This window comes from Carcharodon carcharias, chromosome 3 (genome assembly GCF_017639515.1).
Source record: "Carcharodon carcharias isolate sCarCar2 chromosome 3, sCarCar2.pri, whole genome shotgun sequence".
Taxonomy (NCBI): domain Eukaryota; kingdom Metazoa; phylum Chordata; class Chondrichthyes; order Lamniformes; family Lamnidae; genus Carcharodon; species Carcharodon carcharias.
This window is the reverse complement of record NC_054469.1, coordinates 99496680-99515059: the sequence shown is the minus strand read 5'-3', so window position 1 is coordinate 99515059 and position 18380 is coordinate 99496680. Positions and strand designations below refer to the sequence as shown.

General features: G+C 40.5%; 1 protein-coding gene across 2 annotated transcripts in view; it reads right to left on the bottom strand.

The window, feature by feature from the left end:
- The window catches only part of LOC121275931 (tyrosine-protein phosphatase non-receptor type 3-like), a 305875-nt gene that overhangs the window by 194201 nt on the left and 93294 nt on the right, over window positions 1–18380 (bottom strand). For both annotated transcript variants that reach the window (XM_041183799.1, XM_041183801.1), the window contains exon 2: window positions 8930–9084. In XM_041183799.1, the coding sequence (XP_041039733.1) occupies window positions 8930–9067 (138 nt within the window). In that variant the 5' untranslated portion in view covers window positions 9068–9084. The remainder of the gene's footprint in view (window positions 1–8929; window positions 9085–18380) is intronic.

Here is an 18380-nt window from a genome sequence, read left to right as displayed (position 1 = left end):
TATACTCCAATTTCATTAATTCTAGTCATTTCTTAGTGCACCTTGTTCAAATTTGGTACTTTGAAGCATTACTTTCAAGTAAGAATAATCGAGCATTTTTGTCAGTTAATTGATCAGTCCCTTTATTGTTGTCACAGTGATCACAGGTAATATGGTTTTTAGTTGGCTGCTTCAGCAAGAAACAAGAATTATGGTCTGGCAAGCCAAAGGCATGGGGAATTCTTGTGAGGCATGGTCAAACAGGTTGAGTATCAACTTGTAAATCCTTCCGACATATGCCAATGGTAGGCAATAAGAGCAGGAGGGATTCCTGGTCAGTCGTTTAACGAAAAGAAATTGGAGCCAATAACATCACGATCCATAGCTCCAGGCTACAACCCACATACAAAAGTACCTTGTGGGGTGGCTAGTTGGCTGGATGGTCAGTGTGGATCAGGCTGGTGCCAAAAGCAAGGGGTTTAATCCTCATTCCAGCTGGGGTTAAGACTAGCCGCCTTGCCCTATCCATAGTGGAGATCGCAGCGCTTGTAGGTTGGATCTGCCATCGGGCAGAGAACTCAAGGAGGCCAAAAGCAATTACCATCTTTGAGAATTTTGATTTCTGTCAAACAGGTGAGTATGCTGTGCCGGCTCAAAGCAATTCACCTACTGCCACTCTCGTACCATTTCCCTGTAACCCTGTAAATTTTTCCATTTTAGAGAATGATCCAATTCCTTTTTGAATGCCAGGATTGAATTTTCCTCCACCAGACTGTCAGACAGTGCATTCCCGATCCTAACCACTCTCTGCGTAAAAAAGGTTTGCCTCATGTCGTCACTGGTTCTTTTGCCAACTACCTTAAATCTGTGCCCTCTGGTTCTCAGACCCTTCACCAATGGGTACAGTTCTCTCTATGTACTCTTTTCAATCCCCTCATTTTTCTATCAAATCTCCTCTCAACCTTCTCTTCTCCAAGGAAAACAGTTCCAACTTCTCTATCTATGGAGCTGAAGTTCCTCATCCCAGGAACCATTCTCATGATTCTTTTCTGCATCCATTCTAATGCTTTTGAATCCTTCCTGCAATTTGATGCTCAGAACTGGATGCAATACTGCATAAGATCATTAAATTAGGACCACGAGTGGGTCATTTGCCCCCTTGAGCTTGCTGTACCATTCAGTAAGATCATGGCTGATCTGATCGTGGCCTTAGCACCACTTTCCTGCCGCCCCCCCTTTAACACTTGACTCCCTTGCAGATCAAAACTCTGTCCAATTCAGCCTTGAATATATTGAATGACCCAGCCTCCACTGCTTTCTGAGAAAGGGAATTCCAAAGACCAATGACCTGAGAAAATAAATTTTTCCTCATCTCTGTCTTAAATGAGAGACCCCTTATCTTAAAACTTCGCCCCCTAGTTCTAGATTCTCCCAGGAGGGGAAACATCCTTTCAGAATCTAACCTGTCAAACCCTCTCAGAACCTTATATGTTTCAATAAGATCATCTCTCAATTTTCTGAACTCCAATGAGTGTTGGCCCAACCTGCTCAACCTTGCCTTATAAGACAACCCCTTCATCCCAGGAATCAGTCTAGCGAATGTTCTCTGAACTGCTTCCAATGCATATATATCCCTCCTTAAGTAAGGAGACCAGAACTGTACACAGTACTCTAGCTGCAGTCTCATCAGTCCTTTTCAGTTGTAGTAAGATTTCCCTACATTTATACTCCATCCCCTTTGCAATAAAGGCCAATGTTCCGTTTGTCTTCCTAATTACTTGCTGTACCTACATGCGAATGTTTTATGATTCATGTACAAGAACACCCAGATCCCTCCGTAACTCAGCATTCTGCAGTCTCTCTCCAATTAAATAATATTCTACTTTTCCATTCTTCCTGCCAAAGCGGATCACCTGACATTCTTCCATAGGATATTCGATCTGCCACTTTTGACTCACTTACTTAACCTATCTATATCCCTTTGCAAACTCTTTGTACCCTCCTCACAACTTGCTTTCCTACCTATCTTTGTATAGTCAGCAAATATGGCTGATACAGCAAATACAATCGGTACCTTCATCTAAGTCACTAATATAGATCTTAAATAATTGAAGGCCCAGTACTGATCTCTGTGGCACTCCACACATTACAGTTTGCTGTCCTGGAAATGGCCCATTTAACCTGACTCTTTGTTTCCTGGTATTTAGCCAATGCTCTATCCATGCTAATATACCACCCCAACATTATGAGCTCTTATTTTCAGCAGTAAATTTTTATGTGGCACCTTATTGAATTATTTTTTGAAAATCCAAATACACTATGGGTCTTAACTCCCGAGCTCCCCAGCCATTGGATTGGGGGGTACCCCAAAGATGCACTGTAAAATCCCTCTCAGAATTTCACAGGTAAGGGTGCACACGGCAATTGCCCAGAAGTGCAAACTTCCTCTAGACAATTGCCCAGAGCTGGAGCTATCTGAAAATATGACTTTGGATGGTTCTGACAGGTTACACCAATAGTTATTCAGAAAATATTAGAAGAATTAAAACCTCTTCTAACTTCTGGGTAACCATTGTAAAGGCCCGGACCGCACCCGGCCACATGGGATTCCCCCAGCTCCCCGATCCCTGGCTAACCACCCCTCCCACGGTATTCCCTAATGCCTCAACTCCCCCATGGGATTCCCCCACCCTGACGGGACTACTCACCCGAACCCCACACCCTGACGGGACTTCTTACCCGAACCCCACACCCTGACGGGACTACTCATCCGACCCCCACACCCTGACTCTCACCCCCTAACACGACTGGACCTCCCCCACCAGCAGGCCCAATCCTCACCCTGACCCAACCTGAACGCACACCCCACAGGCCCAAACCGACAATGCCACGTCCCGAGGTCCGACTAGACCCCCACCCGCCCCAATGTCCGATCCCCCCAAAATTTCAACCCCCCGCCTCCCTCAAATGTCCCATGCACCCCAGCTCCCCAAATGTCCAATGCTCCCACTCTCCTGAACGTCCAACCCCCCAGCCCCCTCCCAATGTCCGACCCCCCCCTACATTATGGAGGGACTGTAAGTGGGCACAGAGTAGCAATCTGACTCTGATTGCCACTCCGAGGAAGTTACGACCCTATATCTGCTGTTCCCCCTTCAACCAACCTGCTTGTTGCATCCTCAAAGAACTCTCATAAATTTGTCAAACACAATTTCCATTTCATAAAGCATATTGATTCTGCCTAATTATATTATGATTTTCTAAATGTCCTGCTAATACCTTCTTAATAGTGGATTCTAGCATTTTCTCAATGACAAATGAGTTGAGACTGAACTGGTGTTTTATACAGGTTTATCATAACTCGGTCCTTTTGTACTCTGTGCCCCCATTTATAAAGCCCAGGATCCCATATGCTTTATTAACCACGGTCTCAACCTTCCTTGCCATCTTCAATGATTTCTGCACATATACTCTAAGGTCACTCTGCTCCTGCAACCCTTCAGAATTGTACCCTTTATTTTACATTGCCTCTGAATCACTTCACTGCATTAAATTTTATCTGCCAATGATCTGCCCATTCCACCAGCCTGTCCATGTCTTTTTGAAGTTTAACAGAATTCTCCTAACAGTTTACAATAGCTCTAAGATTCATGTCATCCGCAAATTTTGAAACTGTGTCATGTACACCAAAGTCTTGGTCATTAACATATATCAGAAAGAGCAGGGGTCCTAACACAGTTCCCTGGGGAACTCCACTATAAACCCTCCTCAAGTTCAAAAAACAACCATTCTCCACTACCCTCTGTTTCCTGTCACTCAGCAAATTTCGTTACCTTGTTGCTCCTGTCCCTTTTATGCCATGAGCTCTAACTTTGCTCATGTCTCTATTGTGTACCACTTTATCAAGTGCTTTTTGGAAGTCCATGTACACCACATCAATGACATTACCCTCATCAACCCTCTCTGTTACCCTATCAAAAAATTCAAGCAAGGTAGTTAAACCCAATTTGCCCTTAACCAATCCATGCCAACTCTCCTTAATCAACCTGCATGTGCCCAAGCACCTTTTAATTTTGTCTTGAATCATCTTTTCTAAAAGTTTCGCCATCACCAAGGTTAAAGTGGCTGGCCCTCTACTTGCTGTGTTTTTCTTTACACCCTTTTTTGAACAAGGGTATAACATTTGCAATCCCCTAATCCTCTGCTATCATTCCTATATTTAAGGACAATTAGAAAATTATGGCCAATCAAATAATGTATTTGATAGCTGGGCAACATGTTAGTCATCAGTCAAACGTAATTTAAAATACATATCAGGCACAGTGGTAGCATCCTACCTCTGGGCCAGGAGCTCCAGCTTCAAATCCCATTCCAGGACTTGATGGCCATGGAAGGTGTGTTCACAACGTGGCCAAACAGGTTGATTATCAGCCTGCAAATCCTTCCAATACACCTGATGGCATGCAGTAAGAGTGAGCGAGTTTCCTGGTCAGGGAGTTGCCTGCGGAAGGCAATGGCAGACCTTTATCAAACATAATCATGAGGCAATCCAATAGAAGTCCATGATCACCCCAACCTTCTTAGGGCATGGTACCTGAAGGAGGAAGTGGTTCAATAAGCTAGCCTTTCTATTCAATTCCAAATGCTTTAGGTGACTGATGTTCATTCTGTAGTAGTGGTGTTGACTCATAGCTGTGTTTGAGCTCATCAGAGGGACAGGTACAGTGATCTTTACATGAGTTTTTGACAGACAGTTAAGTGGCAAATTAACTTTGACACAGATATGTGTGATGTGACGCATTTTTGGTAGGAAAATAGAAACATTGTCCACACATTAGAAAATAAGAAACCGAATGGGATACAAGTGCAAGAAGATCGAGGGATACAAGTGAACAAATCATTAAAAGTAGCCCTGCAAGTCAGCAAAGCAATTAGAAATAAATGCCAGTGCTTTGTTAGCATTTTTAAGAGTACAGAATTTAGAAGTAATGAAAAGTGTTAAACTTGTATGGGATGCTGGTCAGGCCGCACTTACAATACAATGTAGAGTTCTCGTCTCCATATCATAAAAGGACTAAGGAACACTGAAGAAAGTATTACAGGGTCACACCAGAAATGAGAGATCACAGTTATTAAGCAAGGAGGGGATTTTTGTTTTAGGAAAGAGAAGAGTTAGAAGTATTTAAAATTATGAATGGGGCGGACTAGGCAGATGTGATGAAATTATTTCCAGTTACAGGAGAATCCAAACTAACAGCCATAAATACAAGATGTCTATTTATTTATTCACTGTGTCACTGACAAGGTCAACATTTATTGCCCATCTCTCAATGCCCTCGAGTCGTGGTGTTGGTATGCCACCTTCATGAACCACTGCAGTCCATGTGATGAAGGTACTCCCATTATGCTGTTAGGTAGGGCGTTTCAGGATTTTGCTTTTGTACTAGGTTATGCTAGAACCATGTAAAACACTGGTTAGGCCACAGCTAGAGTTCTGGTCACCACATTACAGGAAGGATGTGATTGTACTAGAGGGCATACAGGGGAAATTTACAAAGATGTTGCCAGGATGGAGAGTTTTTTTAAATGAGGAAAGTTTGGGTCGCCTGGGGTTATTTTTGTTGCATCAGAGGAGGCTGAGGGGAGGTTTAATTAAAGTGTACAAAATTATGAGGAGCTAGATAGAATGAACAGCAAGCACCTATTTCCTTTAGCAGAGAGATCAGTAACAAGTGGGCACAGGTTTAAAGTAATTTGCAGAAGGACTGAAGGGCAGTTAGCGAGAAACCTTTTCACCAAGGGGCAGTAGAGGTCTGGAACTCACTGCCTGAAAGGGTGATAAAGGCAGAAATCCTCAATGCATTTTAAAAATACTTGGATCTGCACTTAAAGTGAAGTAGCCTCCTGGACTATGGACCAAGAGCTGGAAAGTGGGATAAGTATATCACTTTTTCTTGACTGGTACGGATATGATTGACCAAATTGACTCCTTCTGTGCCATAAATTTTCTATAATTCTATACTGTTGGAGCTGTATTCATCCAGTCATGGAAGATTAGTTCATCACGCTTCTAGGTAGTGGGAAGGCTTTGGAGAGATGAACCATTTGCTGCAAAATACCCAGCTATAACTTCCTCTTGCAGCCACAGTATGATGAGACTGGTCCTGTTAAGTTTTTGGTCAATGGCAACTCTCAGGATGTTGATGGTGGGGGATTCACCCTCTGCAGCAAGCCAGGTTATCCAATTAAGCATCCATGCAGCATTCCAGGGCACTGTTGATCAATTAACCTTTTTGGTTCAATAATGCAAATCAGAAGGACAGGCATATCATTTAGGGCTGGTATTGCTCAAGCTGTGTCATGGTCATGTAAGCTCCAAATAACCCTGAGGACCAAAAGTCCAATTGGATGCACAGCCCGAGCTGAAAGCTGCTCTTGCAAGTTACACAAAACAACTTAGCCAGTTTAACTTCACCAGTATGAATAAACATACTTAGATGTCCCCATTTCTTGCTCTGCCAATCTGCTTTCTGGACTTAAGGGGGTGCATTCCTATGGGACGATATCATGTACTCAACCTTGCGCAAATAAAAACCTTACAGATGGCTCTAGATTTTTTAAGTATCTTGAATTGAAATCATCCAACTTCCCTTCTCACCACACCTCAAAAGACTTTCCTGCTTGAAACTTTGTATATGTGAAGATCGAGTGAGGATGTGGCTGGGTTCAGCTGTAAAAGTGCCAATCAGACAATTTACTTGGTACTTAGAGGGAAGCTTCCATTAAAATTGGGTATAAAGAAATTTAGAGTTAATGTTTTGAGTTGGTATGACTCTTCTTCAGAGCTCTGAAGAAGTGTCATACGTACTCGAAACAATAACTTAGTCTTTCTGTCCACATATGCTGTCAGACCTGCTGAGCTTTTCCAGCATCTGCAGTATTTTGCCTTTATTATAAAAAAATTTAGGTTGCTCTTGGAACTCCAGCAATCAGGCCCCCACAGAACCAGACTATTCAGATGTTCTGCCGAAAGATCACTGACCTGAAACATTAACTCTGTTTCTCTCTCCACAGATGCTGCCCAGCCCACTGAATATTCCCAGCATTTTCTGTTTTTATTTTGTTCAGGGATAATGTCAGGAAGCACTCCTTCACATAAATGGTAATGGAAATTTGGACCTCTCCTCTGCAAAAAGCTATTGAGGCTAGGTCAATTGAAGATTTCAAAACTAGTCAATAGATTTATTTTAGGCAAGGATATTAAGAGTTACTGAACCAAACTGGGTAGCTGGTTAAGATACAGATCATCCATATTCAACTGAATGGAGGAACAGGCTCAAGGGGCTAATTGGTCTCTTGTTTCTATGTTCTTTATGCTTCATATCTCGCAACACACACAATCAGCAGTGTTTTATTAGCTGCTGGCCTTGATGTCCTGGCCTGGCATGAGGGGCATACCCAAAGCACCATAAAATTGTGCAAGTGGTCTGACCTTGCAAGATGTTTATTGGCTCATGGGATGCGGGCGTCACTGGCCAGGCCAATCCCTTAAGAACAGTTAAGAGTCAACCACATTGCCATGGGTCTGGAGTTCCGTAACCCTTAATATCCTTGCCTAAAATAAATCTATTAATTAGTTTTGAAATCTTCAATTGACCTAGCCTTAATAGCTTTTTGCAGAGGAGAGGTCCAAATTTCCACTACCATTTATGTGAAGGAGTGCTTCCTGACATTATCCCTGAACAAAATAAAAACAGAAAATGCTGGGAATATTCAGTGGGTCGGGCAGCATCTGTTGAGAGACAAACAGAGTTAACGTTTCAGGTCAGCGATCTTTCGGCAGGACATCTGAATAGCCTGGTTCTGTGGGGGCTTGATAGATAGAAATGGCAGATTTCCTTTCCTAAAGGACATTAGTGGGACATCTTTTTTTATGACAATTGATCATAGTTTCATGGTTACCATTACTGAGACTAGCTTTCAATTCCAGACTTATTTTCCAATTAATTGAATTTAAATTCCAGCCATGGTCGGATCTGAACTCGTCTCCCCAGAGCATTAGCCTCTTGATTACTAGTACAATGACAGTAGCACTATGCCACCATCTGCCCTATTCACTAACTGGTATGGTCAATTCATTTATGGTAATATAGCGCTTGCATATCACGTAAACCAATTAATCAACCACATCTGACAAAAATGGTCTGTAGTAAACAGTTAATCTCAATTTTTCTAGATTTCACTTTTTTTTAAGAACAGCAGCAAAGCACAATTATGGCCTCTAGCATCCTATAACTTTAATATCCAAAATGCTCCAGAAAGTTCTGTTCAGCTACATTTTATGTATAGATTCCTATTAGCACAAAATAAAGGGAACTTCAAGCAAAATACATCTTCATAGTTTTATCCACAGAAAGAGAAGTGTACAGAGCGTTTACCTACCTGAGTTACAAAGTCAAAAAAGTGCTTGAGCAAATGACAATAGCAACACGGCACTGCAAAGTGGGTTCAGCAGCATTGTGTTGTCACCAAGTATTTAAATTGAAGTCAAAATAAAATTACATCAGCCCTAGACAATTGACATCTGTGGTGAAAAGGTGTGGGACAAAGGAGTGTTGGTGAAAGTAGTATGGCTGAAATTGATTCTAATTTGGTTGCTGCACAGTATGATTTTTGCACTGTGTTTTCTACAATGCACATGAATTTGCCAAGGAAGTTTTCGGATGACAAGAGTTGAGAATTCAGGCAGCAGAATTGGGATGCTCATACTGAAAGCAAATATACATTGTTTGAGTGCCACTATACACATGCCATGCCAAAAGCTTATTCCTCATTCTCTGCATGTAGTAAAATCTAATGTAGCAAGCCATTTACACAGCTTTTTCATTCAGTTACAATATTATGAGAATAACAGATTTAGTGGCTACAAACATAAAGGGTATCAACTTACATTGACTTTGAAACTCTGCAAACTGCCATCCAGGAAATGGACATTGCAGATGACCTCTGACCGATGTTTGTCTCTTGGTATCTCAAAAGCACGTATGTGGTTTGTCCTCCCACCTAGTACACGAAATCGTGATGTCATCACTATCCTTCCAACACCTAAATATAAACATTGAGATAAAGCTAAGAGTGCAACTTAAACATAAGTTCCAACCAAGTTATCGATTCAGAATTAACTTACATAGGCAGCAATTTCATTTGTACTGAATAATCCTTCGAAATCTGAGGCTCAGAATCAATAAGTACATTCTAATTGAATATATAAATGAACTCTGAGCTGTTAATTATGCTGTCTCCAACCTCTACTGAAGGTACTTAAGAAAATATTTAAAGCACAGCCGCTGCATAATTGATACCCAACTCAAATTATGATCATTGTCATGGTCAATACTAAGTCCTGGATATCCAAGTCTGTCTTCATAGCTGACCTCCAAAGACGATCTTGTACAATCCTAGATCTTTATCATCAGCTACAGTTTATCCAGTTTTTGCTGCCTCTAGACCTGACTATTCCAACTCAATCCTGCCAGCTTCCCACATTCTAGCCTTTCCAAATTTGAGGTCATCCAAAACTCTCTTGCCCATGTCATTACTCGAACTAAGTCCAGTTCACCATCAACCTTGTGCTCCCAGTTAAGCAATTCCTCCATTTAAAAATTGTTATCCTTGTTTTCAAATGCCTCCATGGTCTCACCCTTCCATTCCTCCACATTTGCACTCATTTAATCCTAGCCTCTTGAGCTTTCCTGATTTTAATTGCCACACCACTGGTGGCTGTACCTTCAGCTACCAAGGTCCCAAGTTCCAGAATTCCTTCCCTGAACCATTCTGCCTCTTTATCTCTCTTTTCTCTTTTAAGGCACTCCTTAAAGCATAACTTTTTGACCAAGCTTTTCATCATCTGCCCCAATATCTCCTTATTTGGCTCTGCCAAATTTTGCTGTTTAACACTCCTATGAAGCACCTTGGAATGTTCATGTTAAAGACACTATGCAAATAGTAGTTGTTGCTGAAATGCAGCTGCTTACAGCATACACAAGAAAGTTTGTGTCATGCCAGTCAACTTGATGGTCTAGACATTAAAGTCCAGTGCCACATTGCAAGCTTAGTTATCACCAACTGCTTAATTCCTATCTGCACATGGGGTGCTGTGGCAGAGCTGTGCCTGTTATGAGGCTGATGCCCTCTTCAGGCCTGATTTCTCCTTTATGTCTCAAATCTGCCTCACAGACTTATCCTGAATTTTGCACATAAACTGGAGGAAGTGCTTCCGTTGCAAACCTAGAAGTTCTGATGTAAGAACAACAAAAAGACAGGTCACATATGCCACAAACTTAAACTGCATTGGCACCTTGCTGTCATTGAAGATGAGAAAAATCAAAGTGCATTTCACACCTTTTAGCCCATGTAGGATTGCACTCAGACTGATACAGAAGCCAACAAGGCCCCAAAGTACAAACACCAATATAAATAATTGGAATATAGAAGGGATATCTGTCCCAATCAATGGTCCTGCCATTCCCTCCCAAAGTCAACAGACTTCTGGCTGATCTCCAAATTTTCCAGTCCTGCCCATGCCAATTCCCATTGTGGGTGGGACCGGAAAATTCCGACCAATATCTTTGAATTCCTCTCGAGCTGTTCAAGTTCATAATACGACACTTAGGGGCACCTATCATTCTATTAGCCCAGAGCATTATTAATCAAGTGCAAAGATTCCGGAGATATTTACTGAAAGAGCCAATATCATCTCAATATGCTATTTCTATAATATAGATACTTAGCTCACTTTCTAGAATTTCCAACCTAATTCCTAACTGCCCACTTAAGTATGCATTTGTCCCTTTGTAATCTGAACTGATCAGGGCATAACAATTAATCACTTTTCTTCTGTATGGGCAAATGCTTTTGTCTGCCACCTCCTGGTAACTGCATTGCTAGGGGAAAGCTGAGATCTTATTTCCATGTAGCAACATATTGGTCAGCCATGTTGCCTCCGAGCCAGAAAGCTGCGCGTTCAAGATCCACTCCAGGAACTTGAACACAAAAAAAAAGGCAGCCAACCAGTACTGAGGAAGTACTGCACTGTTGGAAGTGCTGTCTCTCTATCATACTGAGATTCTGTTTGCTCTCTCGAATGAACTTAAAATATCCCATGGCACTGTCCCAAAGAAAAGCAGGTGAATTATCCCTGTTGACCTGGCCAATATTTATTCCTCAATTAACATCACTAAAAACAGACTGCTTGCTATGACATTTCTGTTGGTGGGAGCTTGCTGCCTGTAAATTGCTTGTCAGGTTTCCTATGTTACAATAGTGATAAGAATTCAAAAATACTTCAGTGAATATAGAACACTTTGGGATGCCCTGAGGTCATAAAGTGCCATGTAAATGCCAATCTCTTTTCCAACAATCTACACAAAACATTCATAATTAAATATTTCACTTTATAGGCCAAGTAAAAAATCTGATATGCTGTTACTTCATGTTGCTTTTGACCATAAAATTGCATGCTTAATTCACGGATCTGACACCTTTATGAAAAACAGCCACTGAAACACCTAAACTAGAATAGCCAAACACCAATGACTAGTGTCATCCCTGAAGATAATTCCATGTAAAGGAATGAAAATAAAGCAGCAGGCACTGGAAGGCCAGCGGTTAGCTGCTGGGGTGAGAGGGTTTGTGGGGGGCGTAGTCTGGCTGCTGTTCCCTCCCTCACTCTGTCCAGTAGCAATGGCTCTGGGCTCAGTGTGGAAAACCCCGGGGTGAGGGTGACTGAGTTCTTGGTTACTGCATTTCTGTGGTCAGGATCTGAGGTGCTGTGTTTCAGTTTTTCTGCATTATGTGGTGCCACCCACTTTCCCGCTGCTCCTCTAATCACAGGCCATTTCCTTCCCACATTTGCTGCTGATAAGCTCGCTAGTAAGATGCGGTTGCGCATATCAGCAGCAAGCCTGGAAGAGAAACAGTCTGTGATTGAAGGAGCAGCTCCTCACCTATATTCCTCTCATTGGCCACACCTGTGATTGACTTTTCTGGGAGTTTTGAGCGAGAATTTGTGTATTTTGAACCCTGGAATCGTTTGTTTAGTTTGTAAAACTATGCATATCATTCCGTTATTTAAGAAAGGTAGGAAAGGAAAACAGGGAATTGGAGATAAGTTAGTCTAATATCTGTTGTTGGGAAAGTGCTAAATTTATAATTAAAGGAAGGATGTCTAAATACCTTGAAAAAAATCCAGCTGCACAGATAGAGCCAGCATGGATTTGCAAAGGGTAGGGCATGCCTGACGAATCTGATTGAATTTTTTGATGAGGTGACCAGAGTAGTGGGAAGGGATGAATTTCCAAAAGGCATTTGATAAAATCCCTTTAAAAGAAAGTTAGCTAAATTGAATCTCATGGAATTGAAGACAAATTATTGACGTGATTAGGAAACCGGCGAGGCAGAAGACAACAGAATAAAGGTAATGAGTATGCACACTAATTGGCAGGGTGTGACTAATGGTATCCCACAAGTATCTGTGTTGGGGTCTCAACTATTTACCATATTAATTAACAGCTTAAATAATGGAATAGAAAACAACATACCTGAATTTGCTGATGATGCAAAGAAAGCCAGTATTGTAAGCAATGTAGATAGAAGTGTAAAATAAATACATATTGATAGATTAAGTGAGTGGACAAAACTGTATCAAATGTATTTCAATGTAGGCAAATGTGAGGTCTTCTGCTTTGGGCCTAAAAGGGATCAAACAGGATACTTGCTAAAAGGTAGAAAAATTAGAGATAGTAAAAGCTCAAGGAGCCTTGGGGGTCCAGATACGCAGATCATTAAAATGAAACAAACAGATACAGAAAGTAATCAAAACGGTGAATGGAATGCTGGCCTTGACTAGAATACAAGGGGTAGAAGTCATGCATCAGATAGATAAAGCTCTAGTTAGGTCACACCTGGCATGCCGTGAGCAGTTCAGGGCACCACACCTTACAAAATATATCTTGGCCATGGAGAGAGTAAAACATAGATTTCCCAAAAAGGTACCTGAACTCAAAGGGTTAAACTACACAACTAGCGTTGCAATCCCTGGAATTTAGAAGATTAAGGGGTGATTTAATCAAAGTTTTCAAGATATTATGGGAAACAGGTAGGATAGACAGACAGGAACTATTTTTGATAGTTGAGGAAATTCAGAACCAGTCAAGGAATTAGAACCAGGTCTTTCAGGCATGGAATCAGGGAAAATTTCTTCCCACTGAGTGGGAGAAGGCTGGAACTCTCTTCCGCAAACAGAAAAATTTAGAACTAAGACTGACAGATTTTTTTGTTAGCCAAAAGTATTCTAAGGGATATGGGGCAAAGTTTCAGATCAGCCATATCTATCTAATTGAATGGTGGAAGATGCTCAAAGGGCTAAATAGCCTCCTACTGTTCCTTTGCAGATATTGGAGGGATCATTTAAAGTACAGTAACTGTTGAAATATCTTGGTGCCATACTGATGATCCAGTGTAAGACTGCCATCAGTGTTCAGGTTTCAGTAAAACAATTGCAAAACTCACTCCCAAACATTCATCAAAAGCATTATTACTGTTTCTGATCTCACTCTTCCCGAAGTTCACACTTCCTTGTTATAGGTGATACATGGGACATGTACAGTATACACATTTCATATCTTATGGCGAATGACATGAGGTATGGATCACGCATTCAGTAACATGGCATTTTTGCATTGACATGCATCAATGTTGAATTGTTTGTTCTTCCACTTCTCCCCTTCAAACAACACCAATCAGTTGAACAGAATTGTAGAATAGGCAGCAACTTTTTAAAGCACTATGCATCACTTTGTAGGAGATAGAACAATCCGAAAGATGTCTACAAATGTCCCAGCGGGACAACAATGAAAAAATTTGAAATGATTAATTGTGGTCCTATCTCACTTTTTTTCCTGCAACCAGTAATTGTGGAGTGAGGATATCTTTTCACAAAGAAATACATGGACACACATGTATTGCAAAAGCTCAATACTGTACTTAAAAACTGATAAATTGCATGCTAGCACTTGCCTTGCCCTTGAAAGCAAACATTATAAAGAAAAAAAAAAGTCAGTAAATAGATCTTCTAAAAGCACATTTTTCCAGTTAACAGACTTTATATGTTGCTTTGTCTACAGTGAACATAACATTTTGTGCATGTGATTAAACTAGATTGCAACAAACCTGTTTTCCAGAAGAAATACGGCCAGGCTTAAAGGCAATCACAAACAAGGTGAGAGATCAAGTATCTTTCTGACTACGCCACAGTTTAGCATATACTTTCACATTCTCAGTTTCCTGTTCACATGACTATAGGTACACACAGTTAATATGATTTTACAGTCACTGCCAGATGGATCAAATCCAGCCGTGACGTATTGAGTGCACAAAAGTCCTGTAGCAACACCTACTTTTACGTGCTGATCCTTCAGCTACTACTCTGTCTTCCACAGTTTCTGGTGAACATTTTAGGAGTCAGATAAAGAAAACAACTTGAATAAATCCATTTAGTTAATTTTGTAGTACAGTACTGTAACACTGAAAACAAAAATGAAAAAACTTATCCATCATAAAATTAGTCAAATAGTTGTACAATTTCATAAGTAGTAACCCCGAGTTTTTTCTATATACGATTAAGAGAAATATCAGCATTTCAGATTGAAAAAAATGTATCATTATGGTATTTTGGTATGGTACATGACAGTGCAACAAGAGAGCCTCAAACGTATGCTAAAAACATGGTAATAGTAGTAGGGAGGGGGGCTGATAAAGGATAAATTAAGTAGAAGAATTACAGATGATCAGAAAATGGCAGATGTATTCAACAGATTCTTCATATCAGTGTTTATTCAAGAGGATTGTTGATAAATGAAATGGGGATAAGCAGATATCGAATTTAGTAAAATGTTACGAAGAAAATGGAAGGACTAAATATCCACAAGGCTCCGAGGTCAGATAGAATATGCTGTGGAATCATCACAAATAAAGAGATGAATTTAGTGATGCTTTGGCTGATATTTTTCATTGCTCCATCATTGGATTGGAGGACTGGAGGCAAGCAAATGCAGGACTATTATTAAAGAATCCAGCAGAAGCCTGGAGAAAATGCTAAAGATCATTCTATAGAATACAAGAAATGAATATTTTCAAGAGCATAGCTGTCAAATGGTTGAGTCAAAATGGTAGAAGAATAGGTCATGCCTTACAAACTTACTGGAATTCTTTTAAGGACATAATTAAGAATGAGGTTAGTCCAACAAATGTGATTGTATAGAACCTACAGGCCATTAGGCCCAAATGGTTTAGTTGGCATAGTACTATTAATACTATGCCTCCTCCCACTTTAATTACTTCTTCCAACCAGGTCCTGTATATATAGTCCTTCTCCCTCAGGTATGTGTCAATCCTCCTCTTAAATGTGTCAATACTATTTCAACCACTCCATATGGCAATTCACGTTATCGCCAACTATATAAAGAAATTCTCCCAAAATTCTTCACCTTATATTTATGCATTTTTGTTCTGGTCTCACCCACTGGAAGTGAGAATAGTTTCACCACATCCATCTTTAGCCTCCTAATAATTTTATAAAAATTTCTATCCAGTTTCCTCTTATTCTTCTATTTTTCAAGAGAAAAAAAGCCCGTCTGCTCAAGCATCCATGCAAATTAACAGCCTTGCAAATCTTTTCTGCAGTTTCACCAGTACTTCAATATTTTGTTTGTAGTATAGAGACCAGAACTGCATGCAGTACTCTAAGTGCAGTCTATCTAAAGTTCTATATAAATTTAACAAAAACTCTAACATGGATATCCAAAAAGCTTTCAAAAAGGCCTTCATCTGAGAGTAATAAGGAACCTAAAGCCTCATGAAATAGATGGCAAATCATCTACATAAGAACTAGCTTAGTAATAGAAAATTGAAGATTCTGAAATAGAAAAAGTGTCAGCCTTGGCTCACTGGTAGCACACTCACTTAAGTCAAGAGGTTGTGGGTTCAAGTCCCAATCCAGATAATTGAACACATAATCCAGGCCAGCACTTGAATGCAATACTGAGGGAATGCTGCATGATCACAGGTGCCACCTTTCAAACGAGACATTAAACACCAAGGCCCACTCAGCTATCTCAGGTGCACATAAAATATCCTACAACACTAACTGAAGAAGGGGGGGTTCTCCTGGTATCCTGGCCAACACATACCAGTCATCCATCACCTATTACAGATTATTTCATCATTTGTTTACCTGCTGTTTGTGGGAGCTTGCTATGCACAAATTAGCTGCCATGTTTCCTACATGACAACAATGACAAATTTCAAAAAAGTACTTAATTGGTTGTAAAATTCTTTGGGATGTCCTGAGGTGGTCAAAGACATAATAGAAATGCAGTTCTTCTTTCCATGAAAGTTGCTTTCCCTGGAGCTATGTGATCAATGATGTTCCACTGGGTCCCCTGTCTGAGTGGCTCTAGCATTATTACATTTACTGATAACCGATATCTATGTAGTTAGTTAAAGAGTAGAAAGATGATCTTCAGAGAGACTTAGATCACCTATGTAAATGGACCAAGCAATGAAAATTAATTTTAACCAGGTTTAGGAAATACATATAGACTGAAGAGGCAGTAAGCATGTGTATAACACAAAAGGGTATCTACTAGCAGAAAGTCAATAAGAACCATAGAATCTTACAGCACAAAAGAAAGCTACTCAACCCATCGTGTGTGTCATCTCTTAAAAAGTTATCCAATTAGTCTCACTCACCTGCTATTTCCCCACAGTCCTGCATATTGTTTAAGCTTTTCAAGATGATTCCCAATCCTCTTTTGAAAGTTACTACTGAATCTGCTTCCACCACCTTTTCAGGGTCTACATCCCGGATCACCATAACTTGCTGTCTTAAAAAATCATTTCTCCTCTGACTGGCAAAATAAATCACCTTAAATTTGCATCTTTTTTCTAATATACAAATTAACTTGAAAACAAATGATTGAGAATCAACCAAAAGGAACAATTTCTCCTGACTTACGTTTTTGAACACCTCTATTAAATTTCACTTTAGCAATCTCTGCTCTAACAGAGAACAATCCCAACTCCTCTAGCCTATCCACATAACTGAAGTCCCTCAGCCTTGGTGCCTTGCTAGTAAACCTGCCACCAAGGGCTTGACATCTTTCTTAAGGTTTGGTGCCCAGATTTAGGCACAATATTGCAGCAGACACCTAATCAACGACTTATAAACAAATAGCATAATTTGCTTGCTTTTGTACTTTTCACCTCTGTTTACAAAGCCCAAGATCCCTCAGGCTCTTTGACAGTTTTCAAAGGCTCACCAGGTTCCTGGGGGGTGAGAGTTTTTCTAAGAGGAGAGATTGATTATAATGGACCTTTATTCTCTGAGTTTAGAAGAATTAAGAGGTGATCCCATTGACACATATAAAACACTTAGAGGGTTTGACAGGGTAGATGCTTGAAGCCTGTTTTGCATAGCTAGAGACTAGAACTAGAGAGTCATAATTTTAAGATAAGACAAATTTTTAAAAAACCAGTATGCCTTCTTTAAAAAGGACACTGTTGATCTTTAAGGTGGCTGCCACAAGTCACCTGACATTTGGAACTGCAAGTTGGCTAAGCTTCTGGAAGTTTCTAAAAGGTGGATTGCAATGAACATATGTAGACCACATCCTTGTAGAATGTTGCACCTGCCTTTGTCAGGACTTACCCCAAAACAGCAAAGACAAATAAGGCTGCAGACTTTCTGTCTCAAGGACTACCAGGTAACAAAGGAGAGCCAACAAAACTGATTATGGACAAGGAAAGTGCTAAGTTCCCTTGTCTGCCTCTATTGTATGTCAATGGGAGGCAGAAGCTACTTCATTATTATAAACAGACTATCGATTGCTTTACATGACCAGTTGTCACATGACCAAAATACTTTGATTTTGGAAAGCCTTTTATTATAAAGTCCTGCTCGCTTTTCAGCAGCCATCAGAAGCACCAACAGTAGAAACATCATTGGAGAAACCTATAACATCTGAGCTTTACAGAGCCGCAAGGCTTAAAGTTTAAAGCCTCCTTGAAACCTGTTCCAAAAGACTCTGAGTTTGCCTGGGAAAGGAAACTAGTCCTCTGGCTACAAGAATTACCAAGGCCGTCTACACTACCTGCTTCTCATTTCTTATTCCGAAGAAACTTCTGCTCATCAATGACCTTTCCTTGATCATAAGGTCAGAAAAGGGTGATGTTCGCTGATAATTGCACAATGTTCAGCACCATTTGCCACTCCACAGATACTGAAGCAGTCCTTGAATAATTGCAGCAAGACCAGAACAATATCCAGGCTTGGGCTGATAAGT